This window comes from Mesoplodon densirostris, chromosome 1 (genome assembly GCF_025265405.1).
Source record: "Mesoplodon densirostris isolate mMesDen1 chromosome 1, mMesDen1 primary haplotype, whole genome shotgun sequence".
NCBI lineage: Eukaryota > Metazoa > Chordata > Mammalia > Artiodactyla > Ziphiidae > Mesoplodon > Mesoplodon densirostris.
Genome location: NC_082661.1, coordinates 235,344,469 through 235,356,124, shown reverse-complemented (window position 1 = coordinate 235,356,124; position 11,656 = coordinate 235,344,469). Strand labels below are relative to the sequence as shown.

The following is an 11,656-nucleotide window of genomic DNA, read 5'->3' as shown; positions in this document are numbered from 1 at the left end:
TTTATTTACATTTCTTTCTCTTATTGTCTTAATTACATTGATAATTGATGAAACATTTACTCTGAATCTCAAAACCAGGACAGATAGATTTTTTTTCTGAAAGCTTGTGAATCATTAGAGATACAGGTGATGGGTGCAATGGTCACTGGGCTTAGAATCAGAAGACTGGTTTCAAGACCCGACTTGGATGATCATTTGTTCTTTGTACTAAGACAAGTCACTTTAACTCTGTAAGCTTCAGTTTCCTCATCTTGTAAAATGGATATAATGCCACCTGTCCTTCTAGTTTCACAGGATCCCAAGAGAGAAAAAAACTTTGTAAGTTTTAAAGCACCACACAAATGAAATGAATTCTTTTATGCTCTGGCAATAATTCTCCCCATCCTCTCCAACTGACTTTTTTTCTTTTTTAAAGATTTTCTATTTTAGAGCAGTTTTAGATTCACAGCAAAATCGAGCCGTACCCCTGGCTCCCACATGCACAGCCCTCCCTGCTGTTGACACTCCCCACTAGAGTGGGACCTTCGTTACAATCGATTAACCTATTTTGACACATCATTACGTCCAAAGTTCCCCAGTGGTTTTCACCTCTGTGAATCATCCTTCGTCTACCGTCTAAGCAGTATACGGGTGACTCTAATGCTTCAGAAAGTATATAATAGTCACTGCAGATTGAACTTAGTGGAAAACACACTTCCCCATCCTGCTTGGATTAGCAGGAGGATGGGGAACTAAGACTTCTGGAATCCATTTACTTCTTGATGCTAGAAAGACACTGTGACATAGAGCCTCTGTTATCCATAAAGTCCACTCTGATCCTGGGAAAAACGAGGTGATCTGGTCACCATCCTACACTTAATGCACTACATTGTGTGCAGACTGCAACCCTTCACCTTCTCTTGTTCAGGTCCATAATCTCAGGTCTTTCCGGACTTTTCCCACACATCCCATTAGCCAGCAGTTCCTCATTACTTTGCCTTGTCCTCACTGAGTGGACATTTTCCTTGAACTGTGGAATCTGAAATTTAGCACAGGATTTTAATAAGGGCCAGGGATGTACAAAGTACCATGGGAAGTTTAAAGTATAGTTTTCATGTTTTCAAAAAAATCAGTGGGAAAAGACAGCAAAGGACGGCGGGGGAAGGGGAATTCTAAATCCTTATTCCCCACCTTAGCACTTTCCCCTATAATTCGTACATGTTACGTGCCAGGCAACGTATGGGGTACCGGGAACAGTGTCAGTGGAACAGTGTCCAAGGGGTGGGCAGGGTGGAGCCGAGGTCTGCCCTAGAGTTGAAGAGAATTTCATCACTGACATTGTTCAGCCTTGCCAGCGTGTGTTGATAACAAAAAACAGATCCATTGAGTTGGTTTTATTATTGTTTAAATTGTCTTGAAAGAATTCACTCCCTTATTGTCTACCCCCATCCTTACAATACCTTCTGAATGCCACTCGACAGTGGCAAAAACAAGATGGAATTCCTTTCATCTTGGTGCTTACAGTCTGGGCAGTCTCTTCCTTCTTCCTGAGGCCTTTATAACTAGACAATTTCCTGAAAGCGTGGTGTTTCTGCCTCTGCAAGCTTAGGTGAATAACCACAGAAAAGGAATTGCAAACATTAGCCAAGCGCACGTCTTCTTTCCCTTTATGCCTGTTGGCCACAGTGATGATTTTATGTTGAGTAACAGCATTGGGAAAGATTGGGGGAGAATTAGATTTCATCCAAGTCAATTTATAACTTTGAAAGTACAGTAATAGGGCCTCCCTGGTGGCGCAGTGGTTGGGAGTCCGCCTGCCAATGCAGGGGATGCAGGTTCGTGCCCCGGTCTGGGAGGATCCCATGTGCCGCGGAGCGGCTGGGCCCGTGAGCCATGGCCGCTGGGCATGCGCATCCGGAGCCTGTGCTCCGCAACGGGAGAGGCCACAACAGTGAGAGGCCCACATACCGCAAAAAAAAAAAAAAAAAAAAAAGAAAGTACAGTAATAACAACAATAATAAGACACTTATTCTAGATGCCAGATACCTAGCTACTACTACCTAGGAAATTAACCAAGTCAGAGAAAGTAAGTAACAATATACCTGTTCTGCTTTTGTAATAATTCCATTGTCCTTTTTTTTTTTTTTTTTAAAGAATCTTGGGTGTGAGACTCAGACACCAATGTGCTTTTATTAATTTTTGCTGTGTTTGGTCTTCTGTGCGAGGGCTTTCTCCAGTTGCGGCAAGCGGGGGCTACTCTTCATCGCGGTGCGCGGGCCTCTCACTATCGCGGGCTCTCTTGTTGCGGAGCACAGGCTCCAGATGCGGAGGCTCAGTCGTTGTGGCTCACGGGCCTAGTTGCTCCGCGGCATGTGGGATCCTCCCAGACCAGGGCTCGAACCCGTGTCCCCTGCATTAGCAGGCGGACTCTCAACCACTGCGCCACCAGGGAAGCCCTCCATTGTTCATTTTATGATTCATGTCTGAGCTCAATAATATAAAAATGTATCACTTTAGTATTTCTCAGGAAAATGCAGGTTAGCTTAATAGAGAATTTTTGAATTTCTTCCTGTTTCTTCCCTTCTCTTTGTCTCTTTTTGGAGAAAGTATGATCGTCAGTGTAATTTTTCAAATATATTTATTCAGTGCCTAATATGTGCCTGGCATTGTCCACATCATGCCAAGACAACCAGTTAAAAATGAAACAATCCATCTGAGTAAACCTAGAACTCAGAGAGGTTAAGTGATTTGTCCAAGTTTGCACAGCAAGTTTTTGATGAAGCTCAATCTAGAGAAGAGTTTAAAATTGGATTTTCATTTTCTATTACTAATTAGTTAAAATAAAAGAGCTATTCCATAAATGAAAAGACAAATTAGAAACTTTTAAAAAGAACCCTTAGTAGCAAGAAAGCCATCCACCATGAGGCCAACTATGAAAGTCTTCGGTGGCTGATGCAGTGCAGACATTGACAAGACTGAACCATGAATTGCAAGAAAACAGCAGTTTTGTGTGAACCGTTTTGGCCTCTCCACTCCAGTAAATCTCTGTGGCCGCTTCCAATTACTTTATGAGTTTCCTTCCTCTTTTTCTCTCCAGTCCCTCAAGTCACTTAAAAGTCAACAAGTATTAAATATTAAGTATATTAAGCACCAACTGATTTCCCTCAAATCCGAGCTAAGTATCATGAGGGATACAAAGTAACAGTTTATAATCCTGCAGGATGCTAACCTCAAATGACATGGTTAACACGCAGGGGTGTGTGTATGTGTGTGTGTCTACGCCTGTGTGTGGTGGTTGAGAGAAGATGCACTAAATTCAATACACCACAGCCTTGTTTGAATACTAGCCCAGATTGTGTCTACACCGTGGGCATGATCTATGTGTCTTGGACCAATTCTGGGCCTACCTCTGATGGCAGCCAGATTCTCGTCTCTATAATTCCACCTGGGCAGGCCTCTTACGGGAAGGAGAAGGGACGTTCTGTTGATGAAGAGGAAGAGAGAGTGATCTAACTGTTCCGTGACTTTGTGCTAAACTGAACTTCGCACCCCTCCCCAAACCAAGTTAGAGAGCGTCATAATTAGAGAAAGGTTTAGCATAGGTTTATTACATCTTGGGAGACAGGCAACATTAGCTGTGGTCAGAAGGAGGGATTGTTACAAGGTAAACTGGTCAGAAGGACAAAGATGGCTTATCTGATCCTGACTGCAACCAAGGGGCAGTTATGAAACGAGGTGTTACAATCGCACCTCCTCATTTAACTGGTGGCGTTCCACTTAAGTGCTTTCTTAAAAATCATCAGATGATGCTTTTTAATCAATTCAATTGGTTTTTTACAGTTTGGAGGCTTGTTACTATACAGCTTTTGGGAAAGCTACCCCACATTCTTAAAATATCTACATATAACCCTCTGAGAAAGATCACTCACTCATGCCGCTGTCACAGATAAGTGACCAAAACTGTACGAATTATCATCAAGGCAAGCAATAGAGGTTTGAAGTGGGATCACTGATTTTATTTATTGCAATTCTGTGGCAGTTTGCCAAGATATTTTTAACAGGGAACTCTAGGATTTGCCAGAGCTGGAAACGTCAGGGCTGATTCGATCATTTCACAGAGATGATAAATAGCCACAAAGATAGCAGGGAACACATCTCACTCAGTAAAGGAATGAGCGTGAGGGAGAATAATGCCTCCAGGCTCGGGCATGGGTGGGGAGCCAGGTTCCGGGTTGCTGACTTGCTAATAGGCACGTTGGCCATCACACCACCGGTGAAAATTGCGTGTGAGAGTTGCGACACTAGGAATAACCTGCTGACCCACTGCTGAAGCAACTTGTACCCACACTGGGACTGTCTCTGGTGTGGCGGGCCTGGCACGTTGTCAGTGGCCAGATCTATAAGCACATAAGTTCCACGCGTATCATGAGTGAGGTCCTGTGCTCTTTGATGCTTTAAATGAATGGGTTCTGGCTGGTGGACAGTGTCACACTCTAAGCCTTCATAATGTTTGTAGAGTGTTCTAAACAAACCGCATTTAGGTTACACTGTCCTCAGAAACTGAAAGTTTGTTTTGGAAGATTGTTTCTTAAAGGCTCTGGATATTTGAAGCCATGTTCAAGCTTGTGTTGAACTGAACATTTGCTAGCAGAGAATCTAGCAAAATCAGAATTCCCGTTCATGTGTCTGGAGGTCAGGCCTGTGGCATAGAGCTTCGCCTACATTTTCTCATTGATTTTTTCCAACAGCCTTCTAAGGCACATGGTATTATTATGCACGTTTTGCAGATGAGATGGGCTAAGAAATGTTAACTTGCTCAAGGTCACACAGCAAGAAAGTGGCTGAGCCCTGATTTAAGCTCTGCCCACCTGACCCTGTGCTCAAACAAGCCACCATGAGCACACACCAGCATTGGCTCAACCACAGAAGCAGCCCAAGAAGAGAAATACCTAGGCAAAAACTTAATCAAAAAATGTATGGATAATATAAAAAGAAATTGTTCAAATTTTTATGGAGGGACATCAAAGATATAAACAAATGGAGAGAGACGTACTGTGTTTCTGAATGAAAGACTCAACAGTGTGAAAATTATCCTTTTAAATTCAACTTAGTCTTTTAAAGATCCCAATGAGCATTTCATCTGGAAGAATAATTGTGCGCAGATAGTCAGGGTAATTCTAAAAGAAGGAAAAAGAACAATTGTGTGTGGGGAGGTGGATTTGCAGGGAACATGCTCCAATAATTAAAACTGTGTACACCCAGAACCAAATAAGTATTACTGGCATAGAATAGAATATTCAAGACAGCCTCAAGCATATGTAAACATTAAATATATTATAAAAGTAGCAATTCATAGCAAGTGGATTATTCAGTAAATAGTCTTAAAACAACTGACTAACGGGCTTCCCTGGTGGCGCAGTGGTTGAGAGTCTGCCTGCCGATGCAGGGGACACAGGTTCGTGCCCCGGTCCGGGAAGATCCCACATGCCACGGAGCGGCTGGGCCAGTGAGCCATGGCCGCTGAGCCTGCGCGTCCGGAGCCTGTGCTCCGCAACGGGAAAGGCCACAACAGTGAGAGGCCCGCGTACTGAAAAAAAAAAAACAAAAAACAAAAAAACTGACTAACATTTGAAGGGAAAATTTAGAACTCGACCTCACACTTTAGATTAAAATAGACTCCGGATAAGTTTATATGTGAAAAAGAAAGAAAAAAATCCAGAAAAATTAAAGATAAATGTTATAACTGTAAGGTGAGGTCTGGTTGAAAACATGGCACACAGTCAGAAACCATATCAGAAAAGGATAGACTTAACTACATTAAAAACTGAAATTTTTTATACTTCCAAAAACACAATATAAAATTAGGAGGAAAATGACAAATTGGGGGAAAGTATGTGCGATATGTATGATGAACAAAGAATTATTATTCTTAATACATAAATCCATAAAAAGATAATGTCCCACATGGGCAAAGAATATTAATAAGCAGTTTGGCAAAAGAAGAAATTAAAATTACCAACAGAGATTTGAAAAAAACTTTAGTCTTCCTAGTAACAAAAAAAAGTAACCCAAGAATACGTTAAGGTAAATATTAGATTATTTTCACCTATTGAATTTACAAAAGCTAAAAATAATAATATCCAGTATTAGAATGTTGGGGAGAGGATATTTCCCTAAAGAAAAGTGTCAAGAGAAGGTAAATTTCTAGGGAAGGGGGGTAATTGGACAATGGGCTGGTCAAGCTTTAAAATTCCATACATTTTAACCTAGCAATTCCTCTTCTAGATATTTATGCAAAGGTAACAACTGGAAGCATGCAAAAATGTAGCAATTTTTATAATAAATAAAAATTATAAATTGGAAATAGCTTAAATGTTGAACAATAAGGATATGTCTAATAATGTTCTTAGTATAGTGAGACAATGGTGTGCTCTATAGCCAATTAAAAAGATATGGTATATTTATTAGCCAGAAAAGAGGTCTATATATGAATGAGAGTGAGAAAAGCAGATTACAGAACACTATGCATAACATAATTCCATTTTTGTACAAAAAGAATATATATCATTATCACAGAAAAAAGTTTGGAAGAATAAATACCAAAATGTTAACTGTAGTGAGGTTGTTAGTATTTTTATTTGGCTTATTTGTATTTTGTATTTTTTCAACAATGAATGTGGATTGGTCTTACAATAATTAACTTTAAAAATCACTTCTATTTTAACTGCTGGACACAGATTAGCGTTGTGGACAAAAGAGGGATTGTGCCCATTGCTGTACAGCCTTGTATTTTGGTCTGCTTAGAGTAGCTGAAATGTCAAGATAAGGCCACAAAAGGAAAACATGCACTTCAGAGACTTATGCTCCATAGAGATGAACTCCTGGATCTCAGAAATATTATCTTGCTACCACCCAATTTCCAAGAAAGGAAGCCTCCTTGCCCAGTTTAAGAGCTGTTCAGTGTGACTTATGAAACGGGTTGTTAACGTTTGTTCTTCAGATAAAGAATGTCTTCATTTGCAGTCAGGTTTCCATTAAATAAGTTTTCCTACAGAAGTTGTCCTTTTGTCCATGTCTGCTTTCCCTTTCTTTCCCATTGGTCAGCCTTCCTGGTCACAGCTTCTTCCCCCTGTCTTCACAACACAGACACAGACACACAAACACATACATAATGTCGCCTCTCCTCTTTCTTGGATAGATCTAGCTAGCTAGCTAGCTCTGTATCATCTAGCTAGCTAGCTAGCTAGCTCTGTATCATCTAGCTAGCTAGCTGGCTCTCTATCATCTAGCTAGCTAGCTAGCTGGCTCTCTATCATCTAGCTAGCTAGCTGGCTCTCTATCATCTAGCTAGCTAGCTGGCTCTCTATCATCTAGCTAGCTAGCTGGCTCTCCATCATCTAGCTAGCTGGCTCCTTATCATCTAGCTAGCTAGCTGGCTCTCTATCATCTAGCTAGCTAGCTGGCTCTCCATCATCTAGCTAGCTAGCTGGCTCTCTATCATCTAGCTAGCTAGCTGGCTCTCCATCATCTAGCTAGCTGGCTCCTTATCATCTAGCTAGCTAGCTGGCTCTCTATCATCTAGCTAGCTAGCTGGCTCTCCATCATCTAGCTAGCTAGCTGGCTCTCTATCATCTAGCTAGCTAGCTGGCTCTCCATCATCTAGCTAGCTGGCTCCTTATCATCTAGCTAGCTAGCTGGCTCTCTATCATCTAGCTAGCTAGCTAGCTAGCTGGCTCTCTGTCATCTATCTAGCTAGCTGGCTCTCTATCATCTATCAAGTTGTTTCAGAGACCTTTTGGAAACACCTAGTGTGCCACTGAACAGGCGAGAACTGAAGTCGGAGTCAGGGAAACATGGTCTATTGCAGCCTCTACGAGCCTCTGAGCTAAGGAGACACCAGGTCCTGTTGATGGTCGTCATTCAGGCACTTCCTTGGAAACACAGGTCACTTCAAGTGGAGACATGATAGAATTTGGGTGAAAGGACACAAAATTTTAAAAAGGTGGGTGGAGGTGGGGGAGGTCCAGTAGTCTGCTTTCCAGGAGACTTGGGTGGAGACATGGTCTCACTGGGAAAGAGCTATAGAGCCAGATCTATGGCCGAGAGAGCCAAGTGAGAAACAAAGGCAGAAATTAGCACGCTAGCATGGTTATGTCCACACCCCATGTCCATAATTTATGTCTACTCACACCTCAAGATGCCTGATGACTGAATTCTAAATGACACTGAGAAAGCACTTCCAGATCCTCTGTGCCTGGGGGAAAAAAGGGGGACTTTTGAAAACATGCCAGGACCACAAACCCTTGAGAGAAAATAACATATCGAAATTTTATTTTAAGGAAAAAGAAAAGGCAGTTTGGCATCTATTAATAGAGAATGGGATTCGATTTCTTTAAAGGGGGAACCCCGGCTCCATCTGGTTCTCTCCACATCAGCCCTGGGGAAGGATATTACAACTAGAGCTAGGGATTTTTTCTTGGCTTTCCTAGATTTCCTCCTCAGGGTTCAGATATAAAATCCAAACTGAACTGACCTTTGTTTCAGAAATTGTAATCTGGACACCGTCGGCTCCCTGACTGCTTATGTTCTCCTGAGTCACCTCCATAGCCGAGTGACCAGCTCTCAGTAGCTTCTTGGAAATATACTATTGTTCTGTTTTTTGCAGTGACAATGAATCCTGAAACTGAATGATGCTAATGTTTTCCAAGAGAAAGCAGCCCCGGAGGGAGCCTGCTGGGCCTGCCAGCAGAGGATGAAGAGGATCCGAATTTAATTAATTTCAAATCAATGTAAACACAAGAACCTTTTGCTGTTGCTTCCAGCGCCCACTCTTCCAATGCCCAGTGCATCACCTGTACTTGGAAGAATGCTCGATGGAGAAGTGCTAGGCAAAGGCGTGGCTGCCATCCACCCGAGGGTGGAGGAGCCATAAGATGCAGTCAGCGCTTATCAGTGGGTGTTCCCTCCGCTCAGCCAACCTCTAGGTGACTGTACCATCACCCTGGCCAAGCTCTCAAGTCCTTGTTACCTTTCTGCTTCATTCCTCAGGGTACAAATCAGGAAGCTGTCTATGGTTTCCTTCTGGGTCACCTTGCGACCTAGCTAGCTTTGGATAGTTTCCTCTCATCAGTTAAGTTCTCTGGTAGGTCAATTACATTCAGTGGGAACTTTGCTCAAGGTGAGTTATGTCATGGAATAGACAGTAAACAAAGCAAGTGTTTCAATGTGGACACCATCCCAGGGGATGGGTAAGCTCATTTCCACCTGCCATGAGACACAGTGTGAGAGCCCACAGTCCTGAAGGGATGCTGTTTGGGGACGTGTCGACCCTGAGTTGGCCAGGTGAGGGAGGAATGGAATTCTCAGTGAAAGAGCAACTGTTTTCCTTCTCGGAGAAAGTCAGCTGCTTGTTCACATTTCCCCACGGCTCATCCCTGCCCTCCCCACAACCCCCTTGCGTGTGATGTATGGATAGATGAGTGCAGCTGGGCCTCCTCTGCCACCTTCTGTGTCTCTGAGATCTTTAAGGTTGTTTGGAACAAACAGAACAGCAATAGGCTCTGCCTGTGGCCGAGGCAGGTCCCCTTCCTCATACTCAGGGTCTTTCCTGCCAGCCTGACCAGGGCTCGTGTCCTCAACGCAGCTCCCAGGAGGCCACCGCCGGTCATCAGAGATGACATTCTACGTGACATTTGTTGACATCCTCCTGCTAGAAGCAATGGTGCAAAATGCAGAAGGGCCGAGTTATCACTCCCACTCACGTCAAATCAATCGCCATTTAATCCTTAATTTTCCAATTCTGACCTTTAAAGCAATCTAGCAAATTAGGAGCCCTCAGCTCTTCCATGGCACCAGATGTTTTATTCCAGGAAAGAAACAAAGAATGAAAACTGTACCTTAACTCCCCGCATATAAACTGAGGAGGGGTTGAAGTTCACCAAATATTTGCTGCTGTTATTTGGGGTCTTGTGTTTGAAAGCCTGCCTTAATGCATAACAAAAACAGTCCTTTTTTTTCCAGAATCCCTTTAACCAGCACTTGCCTTCCAAACTATGCCCACAATTTTAAAGGCAGAGTTCCAAGCCAGGGAGGTCTTTCCACTGCAGTGAAAGATAGAACTATCTGGCTGTGTTTAACCACTGCTCTTATGCCATCCCGGGATTGCAAAGAGCTGTGGCAAAAGACAGTTTTCATGGTACAGAACCACAACAGATCTGTCTGTTGTATTCTCTTTAGCACATCCTAATATGGCATTTTTGTTTTCATTGCTGTTTTGCATGTTCATATTCAACTTGTGGTCCATAGTGACTCTCAAGATATTTATGCCAAAATTGCTACTTTCCAAATCATCATTTCTGGCTGTTTTGTTACTTTGTTTCTCATCCACATTTTGACTCTGTAAAGAGTCTCTTCTTTCTCTAGGTAGCTAAGATTTTTGCTGAACTTTTAGGCCTGTAAGCGTCATCCAACCCTATCAAATAATGGACTTTAGCGGTTCAGAGAAGGATAGGAGGTCTTGGAGTCTCACTTTGATGAAGTGATATTTTATGATATGGTAAAGATATTCTCATTCAGTATTTGAAATGACTTCAAATTCCAGAAGAAACAAACTTCAGCAATATGTCATTGCGTTTATATCTGAAAAATGTACTGACCTCTATAGTTGCATAATGTGCAAAGCACTTTAAAAAAAGAGTTTATTCTGGCAAGATATATGATATTAGTATGAGTCAAAACAGCCAAAGTTCAATTCTAGCGCTCTGTATCTTTTTATTACTGTCTGGTCAAGAGGCGTCATAGATTATGGTCATTCCAAGAATTGTTTTTAAACCTAAACTTAATTTTTATGTTTCAGATTATTGTTAGTAAAAATCTTAATAATTTGCCCTAATTGGGTAGCCAATCAGAGCAAAATCTGACATTAGAATATTTTCAAATGTGTAAATTTTATCTTATTTTTGTACATATTAAGTAAGCTAAGTTAGCAACATTGCCTTGTTGAACTCCTCAGGAAACTTGTTGTAATAAATATGTGAAAATCTCAGTCTTAACTCAGTGATGTGACTCCTCTCTCTCGGAAGGTCATTGTCATCCAAACAGCGAACACATAGCATGCATCAGTCTTGACATCCATGGGGTGACAGATGCTTCTGATCACCCTTGTAGCTCTAGCAATGTAAACGGGTGCTTTAAAAAATACTTTTGTCTATTCATTTGTTTTGGTTGTTTAAACTATCAGTTTTCACCATCTCTGTAAGAAGGCCCTTATGCTGAGTAAACATAAAGTGTACACATTAGTTTCAACTTCTGTCAGAATTAGTACATATTCTGAATATAGTAGAGCAATAAGACATGGCTCACGCTGGGAAGACATGGCCGAAATTCTCACTGTGACGAAAACATTGACATTTTCTACTGAATTAAATTTACACATGCTGCTTTTTCACACTCAGGATGAATTCTGGCCTGTCTATTTAATATCTACAATAGGTGGTCCAGAGTAGCTTCATTCACAGATTACATTTCTTTGCTCTTACAATAACCAGAAGATCATCGTATATTAGTATGGTGTGGAAGTAGTCAAATTCGTTATGAATAATTGCTAAACCCAAACACCAAATTGCCTGAATTATTTATTTTTTTGAACAGCTCTTTCACATTGCCTTGATACTGTCTT

The 11,656-nt window shown here is 41.7% G+C and overlaps 1 protein-coding gene across 2 annotated transcripts in view; it reads left to right on the top strand.

Annotated features, from left to right (window-relative positions):
* The window catches only part of TMEM154 (transmembrane protein 154), a 52,283-nt gene extending 40,967 nt beyond the window's left edge, over positions 1-11,316 (top strand). For both annotated transcript variants that reach the window (XM_060095243.1, XM_060095234.1), the window contains one exon: positions 8,645-11,316. In XM_060095243.1, coding sequence (XP_059951226.1) covers positions 8,645-8,670 — 26 coding nt within the window. In that variant the 3' untranslated portion in view covers positions 8,671-11,316. The remainder of the gene's footprint in view (positions 1-8,644) is intronic.
* Positions 11,317-11,656: the final 340 nt, after the last annotated feature.